At 35.7% G+C, this 13,560-nt stretch overlaps 3 protein-coding genes across 5 annotated transcripts in view; 2 read left to right on the forward strand and 1 right to left on the reverse strand.

Annotated features, from left to right (window-relative positions):
• LOC148913774 (uncharacterized) overlaps positions 1-13,560 on the reverse strand; it is a 203,344-nt gene that overhangs the window by 127,371 nt on the left and 62,413 nt on the right. The window lies entirely within an intron of this gene.
• LOC148913782 (uncharacterized) overlaps positions 1-13,560 on the forward strand; it is a 30,270-nt gene that overhangs the window by 1,902 nt on the left and 14,808 nt on the right. The window contains exons 4-5 of the mRNA XM_089039977.1: positions 469-744; positions 1,176-1,247. Of these exons, the coding sequence (XP_088896103.1) occupies positions 469-744; positions 1,176-1,247 (348 nt within the window). The remainder of the gene's footprint in view (positions 1-468; positions 745-1,175; positions 1,248-13,560) is intronic.
• Positions 3,743-10,502, forward strand: LOC148913783 (lachesin-like). The gene is made up of 6 exons (XM_089025942.1): positions 3,743-3,812; positions 3,927-4,301; positions 4,749-5,027; positions 7,036-7,188; positions 8,575-8,661; positions 10,462-10,502. Exons 1-6 carry the CDS (start codon positions 3,743-3,745, stop codon positions 10,500-10,502), a joined length of 1,005 nt encoding a protein of 334 aa, XP_088882068.1.

Consider the following 13,560-nt stretch of genomic DNA (forward strand, 5'->3'; position numbering starts at 1 on the left):
AGCAAAGCAAAAGCAAAGCAAAAGCAAAAGCAAAAGCAAAGCAAAAGCAAAGCAAAAGCAAAGCAAAAGCAAAAGCAAAGCAAAAGCAAAAGCAAAAGCAAAAGCAAAAGCAAAAGCAAACAAAGGAAATAAAAATAAAATGGACTCGAACTATATCGAACTACGTATATCAGAAGGTATTGGAAGAATCAATTCCTTTTTTTCACAGACATACCAAAATAGATGCAGTTAAGTCAATGACACAATTTCTTCATATAATAGTGGTACAAAAGCCAAAGATCCAATGACCATTCACACGATAAAAAGCTAGCTATGTATCAATCTAAATCTAGTGAATACCTATTATTATCTTATTTTTAAAGTTTTTTATGACAGCCATTTGCAAAGAAAATATATATAACTCACAAATTTAGGCAAAACGTATATCAGAAGGTATATATTGGAAGAATCAATTCGTTCTCTTCGCAGACAAACCACAAATAGATGTAGTCCAGTCAAATGACACAGTTACTTCATATAATAATGGTACAGTCAGGATATACTGCTTGGCCCATGGCGTGCCCTCTCCTCTGTTCACGTGGTATGATCCCCATAATCGATCAATACCCACAGGTTCTCATACTGTTACTGGTGTTGGTGTCTTGGAACTAGTAACCATAGACGCAGACAGCTATGGGTTGTACAGGTGTAAAGCTAAAAAAATACTTGGTTATGATGAACACTTTATTAGTGTTATTCAAACAGGTTTGGAGAACAATGACATATTATTAACTTTAGACGGTTAAAGATAGATAGATGGATGGTTGGATGGATGCACGGATGCACGGATGCACGGATGCACGGATGCACGGATGCACGGATGCACGGATGCACGGATGCACGGATGCACGGATGCACGGATGCACGGATGCACGGATGCACGGATGCACGGATGCACGGATGCACGGATGCACGGATGCACGGATGCACGGATGCACGGATGCACGGATGCACGGATGCACGGATGCACGGATGCACGGATGCACGGATGCACGGATGCACGGATGCACGGATGCACGGATGCACGGATGCACGGATGCACGGATGCACGGATGCACGGATGCATGGACGCATGGATGCATGGATGCATGTTTGGAATGATTTAGTCATAAACAATTAATGTCATTTATCCCCAGTCCATCCACCCTCTCAGATGCCAAGTAGAAATCACCATCGAATAACGACATCATCACCACTAACCACTGCAGGTCAGAATTAACAATAAACATCTGATGAGCCACTTTCTTAACTACTTCAGTTTATTTATTAACATTTGACTTGATATCCTATAACCATCATTCAAAGGTCATAAATCAAGAACCAAGCCTGGAGAGAGGTCTTGCTCGACACTATTTATTCAAGGTTATGTCAATGTTACATATATAAGTATAAATAAGGGTTACATATATTTTAATTTATTCATTTCTATATATTGAATTTTTTTTTCCTTTACCGCTTCCCCAGGTCTGCAGGCAAATACTCTTTGTAACCTTTAATCATTTTTTTTCCTGCTTTCATTAGGTCGCACATTTGCAACAGTTCATTTAATCGTAACATCAATATCAATACTTGTGAATATTATCATGGCGCTATTAGTGTGCTACATTTTCAAAAGGACTGGCTTCAAAGGTAAACACTTTAATTCCATAATACAGTGCAAGTCACGTAGAATTAATCAGGATCCGTGAATTATGCAAAACGATTGATAATGATTCAATGCTATAATTCTGATATATTTTACTATTTCTTTCTTTTCTTTGATATCTGGCAACATTGTGTTATCGGGGTGTGTCTATCTTATATTTATTATCATAATTTTAAATATATTCTAGTTTTAAGGAAGAGGAGCGACAACCAAAGGTAAGTTCACATGTTCCATATACGTACTGTATGTAATCAGTTTAACCCATCCGTTGCATATCCTGAGACTCCCTACCGTGCAAAAACAAAAAATTCATAGCTCATGACGTTTTGACGATTATATTTTTGCTTTTTTGGGTTTCAAAACCAGAAGAATCTTTTCCAGTTGTAGAGGTGAGTTTGATACTATAAAATGTCTGTAATAAGAAAATGAAAATGAAAGGAAAAAAGCCACAGCTTGACTTGGACTACGTTTTTGATTTATTATCTATAATTTATTTAGGGGGGGGTGGGGGGGGGGGATTTAAGTGGTAATATATATCTGAATATGGATCGGACTACTCACTCAACCTTGACCCCTTATTGATTACCAACTTAACCTAAGCAGTAATAGGGAAAGAGTAGATGCTTTGGGTTCATCTAACAAACAGACAAACAAACACAATTTGTTTTACTATATTCTTTTATACAGGTTAGAATAGAAATTGAAACACACGAACCAGCAGCATCGAAAACACCCCACGAATCACCAAACCTGATACCACCAAATATTGATGTTGGAGCAGTGTGGAGAGAATGCACTCCAACTTTATTGGACGAAAGGAAACCAAAAGAGAACCCTGCAGAGCAGCACTTTCTGTCAGGAACTCAGCATCTTTATCAACAGATAAATAATGGAGAGTCATTGTCAAGAGAGCACGAGTATCAGTCGCTACTTAGGGAAAATGATAAAATAAGGCAACCAACAAATGTTCCCTGTGAGACAGCGCAAAAACATGCTACATCGAATGTTAATCACGAGCAGCAAGGATCAGAATACCAACAAATACACCTTTATTCTAGCGTAGAAGAAAAGTAGTTGTTTTAAAGCCCGTAATGTTGAATATTTTGATAGAACTACCTAGAGGTTTCATAAAAAAATAAAATAAAAAAGAGAAGGCGTTTCTACCAAAAATAAGATAAAAAGGAGGAATAAGTGAACAATAAAATAAGAAAGCAAAAGTGCAAAGGAAACAAAGCAAATATATCAAATGAATATTCATCTAAATATATTGTCAGATAATTCCAATATTTTTCCCTCATTGATAAATGTGATTTATTCGGCAACTCAAAAACAGTTTTAGACTCGTACTGGCGTATAAAATATTTAGTATTATACTATAAGTGGTAGTAATTAAGAAAAGGACGTCCAGGGCACACGATACAAGGTATGTTTCCCATTATTGAATGACAGTAAACCAAAAGGCGCCTTCCATGGGTACGAACCCTCTCTCGAGCACAATACTTAACCACGAGGAGCTTCATTCATTATCGTGAAGGTTTAGATGCTTTCGAAATCCATCGTCATACTTGATTTCATTAATATCTCCACTGGTATATTATTTTGAGAACAAAGCTGAGTTGGTTTGCAATGACTGGGGGTAACACTTTTTAAAGTGTTTTTCTTAGTGATGCCCTGCCTCCAGTATAATGTAAATATTTGAAGCGTCAGAAGAAAATCATCTGGAATAAGAAATACGTTTACGCCCTTACGCTTCGTTGGATTGTTTTTAGTAAACGGAAGAAATAATAATAATAAGGAGCACAAGAATAACGTTAATCATTTTGACTCGATATTAAATCAAGTGGTCCAATGATTACAACGAAACAACCATGAATTTCATTTTAGCATTATTTGATTGGTGCTATAATGCGCTAGAATGGAAGAAAATACTTTTTATTGATATTTAGGTTCGAGAAAGAAATTCCACATGCATAAAACAACGAATCATGAAAGTGAAATACATTACCTATTCAAATATTAGATCAATATGATCCACTAATGCTTTAATCTTCTGAGACAATGGAGGCGTCTCTAGTCCCATGGATTTCACTGATGTTCAAAGTAGTGTTACTCGTGAGCAGGACGCAGGGTGAGAATATGTTTGTTCTACTTTCTCAGAAACATCGCTTTATCCTACAGCAATATCCATTTTGCTAGTACATTATATTTTTATATTTTAATATATCGTGGTTGAATATTTTAGGTGCAGCTCGTTTCACAGTAGTTCCACCAAGTGTTTCGTATGTGTCTGTAGGAGAAACAGCTAAGCTCGTGTGGGATTACAGTGTGGATAACAAGATGGAAGAGTTTGGTGTTTATTCGCCAAAGTGGATGTTCTATGCTGACAATGGCAGGGCATTTCAAATCTCACAGCAAACTGTATTCAACGAGGGGAAATGGTACATAACCATAAATACATGTCCTGCTAGACTACTGAACCCTGTTCGAGTGAGTAAAGAATCAACTGCTACACTAGTAATCCATAATGTAACTCTGGTTGATAGTGGTACGTATGGATGTGTTCTGATGCTGGCAACAAGAAGTCCCATAACGAGTAAAGTCAAGCTCGTCGTAACATGTAAGTTCAACTTGTTTTAGATGCTACACATCTCATTATTAGTAAGATTAGAAAAATGGTACATATATCGTGATTTTAACGAGCTTCAAGTATTTATATGATCCATGTATTAATTACACCAACCTTTCGTGTTTTTTTTTTTTTTTTGTTTGTTGTTGTTGTTTGTTTTGTTTTGTTTTGTTTTGTTTTGTTTTGTTGCTGTTGTTTATATCTATTTTTTGTATTCAACTTTTTTCCTAAAAAGGAAATTTCTTTTAGTTAGTTTGGTTTGTCGTTTTTGCTTTTGTTTACTTTATGGATTATTTTTTTAATGATATATAAGGTGACTTTTCGTAGTATTTTTTTTAGCACGATCAATAATCTGGATGCATTTTTGTACTTTTTTTAGTACGGCCAATGATCGTAATTCTTCAGGGTTTTGAATGAGTTTCGTTCTTCTTATAACAGCTTTTCCTAATATCACGTTAAATCCCTCGTCTTCAAAGATACGTGTAAATGAAACCGATAGAATACTTATCAGCTGTTCCGCGGTTGGAATTCCTGAACCAAACGTCACATGGCTGAGATTGAGGGATGGTGGCAAGTTCCATAAGAACCAAGGCGTGGGAAATGTAACAATTAATCTATCATATATCACAAGAAACGATAGTGGGATATATAATTGCTGTGCCAGTAACAACCCGAAGGAGAATTCAACCTGTAGAAGTACAGCAATATCTGTCCAGTGTGAGTTTAGTACATTGATTATTTTGTCAACCTAGCTGGTTCTTTTGTTGTTTGCTAATACGAAATTCTATATGTCGATGCAAGGGCGCTAGGGCAAAAATTTGTGTTTTTTTTTAGCCGTTAGACTCCGTTATATTGATGTTTTTTTAGCCGATAGAAACGGTTTAAACCGTTACTTATCTGTTCTGTTATGTGCTGGTTTGAAAAACCAGAAACAAAAACAAAAACAAAACAAAAACAAACAAACAAACAAACAAGCAATTAAATCAATTATTTTTTTAACAGTCAAACCAGAAATAGATGCAGTTGACACCGCTACTTCATTCTATAATCGGGTACAATCAGGATATACTGCTTGGCCCATGGCGTGCCCTCTCCTCTATTAACGTGGTATGATCCCCGTAATCGATCAATATCGACTGGATCTCATACTGTTACTGGTGTTAGTGTCTTGGAACTAGTATCCATTGACGCAAGCAGCTATGGATTGTACAAATGTAAAGCAGAAAATTTACTTGGTTATGATGAACGCTTTATCAATGTCACCCAAACAGGTTTGAAACTCTCTTTCGTTTAATGGTTCTTATGTTTATTTTTTCTTCAAAACCACAATCATCATAAAGTCGCGTCGTTTCAAAAAATAAACAAATAAATAAAAACCAAGAAGCGTTCAAAAATTACATGAAAAGGTTTCTAGATTTCATTGTGTAAATTACTTAAAGTTCTGAAATTTCGGCCGCGGAATTATAAATTTCTCGTTCATCATTTCTTATGGTTTATCCTTTTATTTTATGTCCTTCTTTTATTAAATTATCAGTGTTAACAAAAACCTACAAAGGTATTCCTTTTTTCGGGAAAACAAAAGTTGCTTTACCGACAGTCTACCGTGTATAGTGTATTATATATTTAGTGTGTATGCACGTGAGAAAACAAAATGTAAACGCCATGTAAAAAACTCAATATCAATATTAAACCGAGGTAATCTAAGCAAACGCAACAAACAAACAACTAAGAAAAACAGATTCAAATGAAAACTGAAGTAAAAAAAAAAAAAAAAAAGAGGATAAAGAAAAAAGAAAACATAAAAAAAATCAATTCATAAACTGGTATTGATGAAGTTTTTCTATGTTTGTTTTCATTTCTTTGTTAGTTTAGTTTGTTGTTGTTGTTTTTGCTTTATTTGTTCATTAATTATTTTCATGGTTATTAATTATTATTATTATTATTATTATTATTATTATTATAATTATTGCTAATTTAGTGATTCTGTTTGATCAATAGCGACTTGAAATGCATAAACAAGTAACAACTAACAAAAGAAGGCGACGTCAGTATGACTTTAAAACGCCGGTTTCCTTAGACAGTTTTTACTTGTAATTGCAATTGATTCTGCTTTTGTTTTTATGTTTATAGTTAAATAATGGAGTCAATATAACAATTAATCAATCAAAGAAGCAAACAATAATCCACAATTCAACACATACTCATAGAAGCTTTAATTAATTAAATTAATAACGACTTAGGCATCTATTTTTTGTGTTAGTTTCTACTTCTAAGTGGATAGACATATGTTCAATAAGTTCAACCAATGTAGTGCTTTCAACAACAAAGGTACAACAAGGTAAAAGCCTAATTAAAATGGATTTCTTTCTGGTGTAAATTAAAACCTGACCTATGATACGAATTTCTTTTCTTTTTTTTATTTTTCCTTTTTTTTTTTTTTTTTTTTTTTTTTCGTTATTCACATTTGTTGCTCTTTTCGTTTTTTTTTTCTTTTCTTTTAAAGTTTCTTTCTTTCTTTCTTTCATTCATTCACTCATTCTTTCTTTCTTTCTTTCTTTCTTTCTTTCTTTGTTTGTTTCTTTCTTTCTTTCTTTCTTTCGTTCTTTCTTTCTTTCTTTCTTTCTTTCTTTCTTTCCTTCTTTCTCTCTTTCGTTCTTCGTTCTTTCTTTTCTTTCTTTCTTTCGTTCTTTCGTTCTTTTTTTCTTATATTGTACTTTTGTTGTAGTCAAGACTAGCAGTCCTATTGCGGGAAGAGACAACAAAGTCACTGATAAGGATATCCTTTTATTGGCAGCAGGTGGAACAGTAATATTTGTCTTGATAACGATAATCATCGTCCTCGCTGTTATGATCTATAAAAAATACAGTAACAACAAAGGTATATAACATTTAAAAGATATTATTATTATTGCCATTCCTTACTAATGTTATATACATGTACATATACATTTTACAACCATCACTCCATTTACCGGGCTCTTCCATGAGGTTCCCTCCACAAGCAGTACAACTACATTCTATATTTACAACACACAACACTCAACTCACATGTTGATTTTTATGGAGGGAGGAAACCGGAGAACCCGGAGAAAACCCTCGTAAGGAGAGAACAACTCACCAACCATATTCAACTCACACATGATCCAGCCCGAGCCTGAGCTCGAACCAGGAACACAGTGGTGTGAGGCGAGCGGTAAACCAATACGCCATCCATGCAATCCATGCAATCCATGTTGTGATAGATTGATCGTTATGGTTTCTTCCACTTCTGTGCCTACTTTTTCTCCTTCTGCTCCTGCTCCTGCTGCTCACATCAGCATTACTTACGTTTCCTTGATGCCCTTCCTTTTTTAAATTTTATTCTTGTCCCTCTTGGACTCTGTTTCCTAACCCTTTTTAATTTTTTCCATCCAAATTAAAACAGTCTAATCCTCAATTCAAATATCCTCAGTAAGAAACAATTTAGCAGTTATGATTTTTGATAAGCTAATCGTGCAAGTCATGATATTTAACCATACATAACCATTTTACCAACTGTAATGAATCCTTTTATTTTGTGGAATATCTATATCAGCAGATAGAAAAGAGCAAACAGGAGAAAATGAGTACGTATTTATGTCTTGATTAACAAATCAGATTATAGTATATTATGGTCTTCTCTATTTTATATTCCGAAGAAGTATATTTTTATTAGACTAAACCCATTTCCGTTAACTTTAGAATGCCTTCTTTGCCTCTGGAGGCTGTAGAAAATGACATACCCGTATATGCAAGTGTTGATTTGTCAAAAAAGAAGAGAACAAGACAACAGGGGAACATACCAATCCATGACCAGATAGACAATAGCAAAAAAGAAGTATGAAAAAGATGTTAGAATAGAATACTTATCATCATCTTTTTATTAATTTGTAGTACAATAGCTCATTATCGATTTTAAAAAAAATTATTATTAATTGAAATGACATCAATTAAAGCTATATTTAAATATCAAGGTTTCAATTAGTGTGATAGTGCACAAGTATCATTTGTATATTAGGGACCATGCTTCATTTTACATTTCTTTTAATTACACGCACAGTATCATGAAATTTGAAGTCCAAAAAAATAACGATTTTAAAAATAATGTTATTCTGATTACCAAGGCCCTATGGAATATCATGCATTGAGAGACGATTTGGCATGCAACACATCTTTTTTTGCTGTAAGGTAGATTTTAAACTAAATAACTGAATTAGTCGGCCAATAACTTATTTTGTTATTTCAGCACCCAGGCCAGATATCTATGCAGAATTAGATCTTCTGTCTTCAACTGAAGTCATCCCTCCACCATTACCAGATCGTGACGCATATAGTGAGATTGATTGCAGACAAACTTCAAGTCATGGTGACAATGTTTTCAGTTTTTCTGGAATGATACACATTATATTTTTACTAATGCATTAATTTAGGTACAAAATAATACCGAGTAGATTCCTCGAAGCGATTTATCATTGCTTTTACTGTTCATTGTATCAACAAGTCAGCTAGGCAAAAGAAATAACAAAAATGAATTCATGATATCAAGCGTTTTCACTCACGTGACAAGGCAGCCATATTAATGTACCAAAAAATAGAAGCTTTCTGCACAGCTTTAGTATAAAAAAAAAGTTCAATTCCCCGAGGATAGAAAATGTATTGCTCTGATACGCCGAGGGCCACTTTGACGTCACATGAAAGCGCTGTATTAACGATTTTAGAGAAAACGTTAATGTATATCCGAATTCATATGATCGTTTGTTTTGTTAACAAATAATGTAATTGTCATTGTGATAAGAAATAATGTTAATGATGATGACGTCATCCTTATCTGGTCAGATAGATTTATAGAAGGGGTAACTAGCTTAAAATTAGTGTGAGCTGCATCGGTGTTTCAGTGTGTTGAAACAGTAATGATAAAAAGGTAAATTATACACCGTGAAAAGATGAAAAAACTTCACGTCGGAGTACGAGAAAGGACTATCGTCCGAAACGTCAGTAAGTTCTTTTCACGGTGTATAATTTATCCTTTTATCATTACTATTAGATAAATTCATATATTATCTAGATCAATATAGTATTGAATATTAAATACACATGAAAATAATCATGCTCTACTATAAATAAATTCAAAAAAAAGTGACTGGCTGTCTCTCTGACTGACTGTTTGATTGATTATTAATTTTCTTTTTTTCAATTCATAAAATTATATACAGACGAAATTAATTCATTCGTGTATACTTCGTTTGTTCGCTAGTTTGTTTGTTTGCTTGTTTGTTTGTTTTTATTATCGTTTGGTTGTTTTTCTACTGTTCTCCATACCTAATTGGATTTACGTAGCAGGAGCGTAGGAATGTCTCAATTATAGGTGGAGAGCCGGGCGATGTATCATTTTCCCGCCAAACCCAAAGGAATCTCGCACGAAACAATTATATTTTAATTGTTTCCAAAAGAAAACTTGAAGGGTGGGAGCACGGGTGGCACGCTAGTGTTACATAGAGATTACGCTCCATGTCAATTTCCTTTTCATGAAAGGGGGAGGGAGGTTGGCCGATATGACTTCCGCAGTTTTGGAGGTAATAACGTAAAAACAAAAGTCTCTAACATCCAAAAGATTATACTTCTAAATTCATAAGCATTATATTATTACAGCGGAGCTCCGGTGCGGGCCACCATAGGTATAGAATGTGGTTAAACTCATCGTTAATGATGGGCTTGGCGTTAGGTGCATATTCGGTGGGATGGGCGGAGCCAGGCACAAATAAGCGGTAACCATGGTCACCCTGTCACCACCCACCGAACACCTGTCACATTGACCGCGATCAATCTTGCTAGCTGAGGCGATCAAAGATAGCGTGAGGTAATAAATGCGTTGACAGCGCACACCACATTAAACTATCCAACTCAGTTTTCGTGGTCATCGCATGAGAACCCTGTGCGTAACGCTAAAAGCGTCGCCCGCGGCTGCCCGGTGTACATCGCGTTTCTGATTGGTCGAGCTTTCAAATACGTCACTTGGACGTCTTTTTTTTTTTTTTTTTTTTTTTTTGTTAAATTGTATGAAATCATGGAAGAAAAGAATTCGACGCAGTGTGCAGATAGAGATTAGGACATTTTAATTTTGTTTTATTTGTAGATAACATAGCTACATTTACCGGAAAACGAGCAACAAACTAGCATGATGAACGAGCAAAAAAGATATACTTGTTTTGTTATTGTACTAAGAGTACTCGTAGTTAGATGTTTTTAAAGTACTAGTCATTTGACTGGAAAAAAAACAACACTAAGTTTAGTAGGATAAGTATATATCAGCGAGGGAACTTGAGAGGGAGGTCGTCATTTTGGACTGTTTTGCTTTGTTGGGTCAAAGTTAAAACTCCTGTAAAATCGCTACTTGCTTTCAGCTTCAAAGAGAGCGAAATTTAGGAAGCAATTAAGCAATGGTTGGGCAACCAATTTCAGTTGTTACTTTGAATGATTTTCTTCACGACGAACAGCAGGACCCGAACAAAGTGCAGGAATGATAAATTTCCATACATATAAACACTACGAAACCTGAAATTATCCCACAAAAAATCGCATGTTGGCAAATTGAATCACCAAAATAAATGGTAGGATTATATTGTGTGGTTGTCATTCTTTAATATTCCTAAGTTACCTTTCTTACATTAACTTTCGATTTTCTTCGCGAAGCGCTTAAACTTTCAATATTATGACTTTGCCTTATAAATATAAATAGCCGTGAGAGGAAAATTGACATTCGGAAACTGAAATCTATATATGTTATTTACCGGCCAGGAGGTCCGGATAGGGAAAAACTGTGCCCGAGGTCTTGAATATACGGACCGAGGCCGTTAGGCCGATGTCCGTTTTCAAGACCGAGGGCACAGTTTTTCCCTATCCGGACCGACTATAGGACGGTAAATAACTTATTTATTTTTTTCCCGTATTTTTTTACTTCTTTTTAATCGTGCAACGTTGCTGTTATTATTTGAAAAACCTCAAAGATAATGGATGGCAATATTTATTGAAAGAAAAAAATTTGCATACGTTGTAAGGGAAGTAATATCATTTAAAAAAGATTTTATTCACTGAGTAATAACAATATGATCAAGTTGAAAAATTAGAAAAAGTGAAAGTAATTTATTCACATTTACAAAAAAAGCCAATAACATGTCATGTCAATCAAACGATTGAGAAACCGTGCATGCGCACTGATATGGATCAAACAACAAGCACAGCTAGCAGTGCTACGATGACTTAAAAAAGAGCTTTTATCAAATTCTAATTCGTTTAAGAAATGCACAAGATTACATCAGAAAAAGCTTAACTGCAGATGGGTGCATTAAATTATATCAAAGTCCATGTCTACTGCGATTCAGAGTCATCACTTTCAAGAATTCTTCGCCTTTTGGCTGGTTTTGGTGCTTGCACGTGTTGATGAACGATGTTCACAGTGAATGAGCAGCCTTCAACTCTACCGATGGACGAACCAGGAAAAATACCATAGCCAAATGGTCCACCCTCTGATGACGAACTTGTGGATGTACTTGGCTTGGCATTGATATCTTCAGAGCAAGAAACTTCTGTTGTATTGGCAGCCATTATAGAGCGGCTTGACTGTTTTGACCGACTGAGAGTCAATGACATTTCGCGCTGATAAGTCAACGAAGCTGTGCTGTAAGAGTCGAGACTTTTGAGATTCTTATGTCCACTCAGCTGGGCTACGTAGTTTGGTGGAACTCCAGCATCCATCAAGCGAGAAATGAACGTTTTCCTTACACTATGGTTGGACACATTACCTTTCAACCCTACTCGTTTGGCAGCTTTCGAGAGAAGATTTCCAATCTCGTTTTTACCGAGTGGAGTTTTGCAATACCAAACATTTGAATTTTGCATTCGTTTATGCTTGATAGCCAGGTAAAACGGAGAGTCTGGATGAAGCATTTCTTGTGGTCTGTGGCTACGGAAGGCTTTGTAATATTTTACTGGGCAGCGCTCATTATCAGAAGCGTAAGCGTTTGGCTTGAATGCACGATTTCCTTCGCCCTGTCGTGTTTTTGAGCCTCTTTCTGTGCCCCAAGTTAAAACTTCCTTTCCGGTAACGCTGTCAACATTCAGGGAAACATCTCCCCACTTCAGTTTACGGCTTTCATCGCGAGCACGGAAACCAAAATGTAGAGATAGGAGCCACCATACAGTCCTTTGAAGAGACTCAGGATTTTGCTCGCCAAACTCACCAGATGCAAACAAGAGGTCTTCTTCTTCATCTGTTACACCACGGGCTGCTTGAGGAAGTTTTCCCTTGGCCTTTACTTCAGCCAGTTGTTTCTTTTTAGACTTTAAAGCGTCTCTTGACATGGCAAATTCTTGATCTTTAAATATATTGACTGTGGACTGCTTATCATTGAGGTATCTCTGAAGACTTCGATGAAAAGAGGTTAGTGTAGAGGGCTCGTACGCTTCGCCATCTTTCTTTTGTATCTCGATGAAGAAACGACAGATCAACAAATTTAGCTTTTGTGGAGGTATGTTTTCAACTTCTGTAGTTTCTCCCCACTCGGACAAGTATCTTCGCCACACATTTAGGTCATACTGAGTTTTCTTAATAGTATTTTCTGGACGCTGAGTCTGTATGAAACTTTGGACGTCGTCCACTGAAAAACTTTGCTTTTCTCTGGTTTTCTCGCTTTCGTTTTCATTGTTTTTGTAGTCCAAAGGATAATAGAATTCGCTATCACTATGCTCGTCATCAGACATCTTACTGAGATAAACGTGACTGTAAAACAGCGTGTTTTGTAGAGAAAATAAGTGAATAAATATTGCCAGTAAAAACAACAAATTGCAATACTTGTTTTGTTGTTTAGCGGCCAAGGATACCGGACCGCGACCGCGGGCAGATACTGACAAAATACCGCCCGCTCAAACAGCCAATCAGAACGCACGATTTTTTAGGATACCGGACCGGAAAAAAATAAAGTAATTTATTCTCTAATTTCCCGGATGTGTCACTCAATTCTGTGCGATGGGCTATTGGGTCAAACGTGTTCCGTGGTTGATGCTGTAAACGAAGACTTTGCTTGTGTATATATTAAAAAAAGAAACTTGAACCAAAGCCTTGCATAACAACCTTAACTTAGAAAACGATCCTAATTTATAAGACTTTTAAATTGCAATTTGATTAATAAATGCATTTTTATGGTGCATTCCTGTAAATATAAAGCCGTCATACTCT

The sequence above is a fragment of the Actinia tenebrosa genome, unplaced genomic scaffold (assembly GCF_029948245.1).
Source record: "Actinia tenebrosa isolate PJP-AT-01 unplaced genomic scaffold, QUT_ActTen_1.0 PGA_scaffold0__85_contigs__length_37466705, whole genome shotgun sequence".
Taxonomy (NCBI): domain Eukaryota; kingdom Metazoa; phylum Cnidaria; class Anthozoa; order Actiniaria; family Actiniidae; genus Actinia; species Actinia tenebrosa.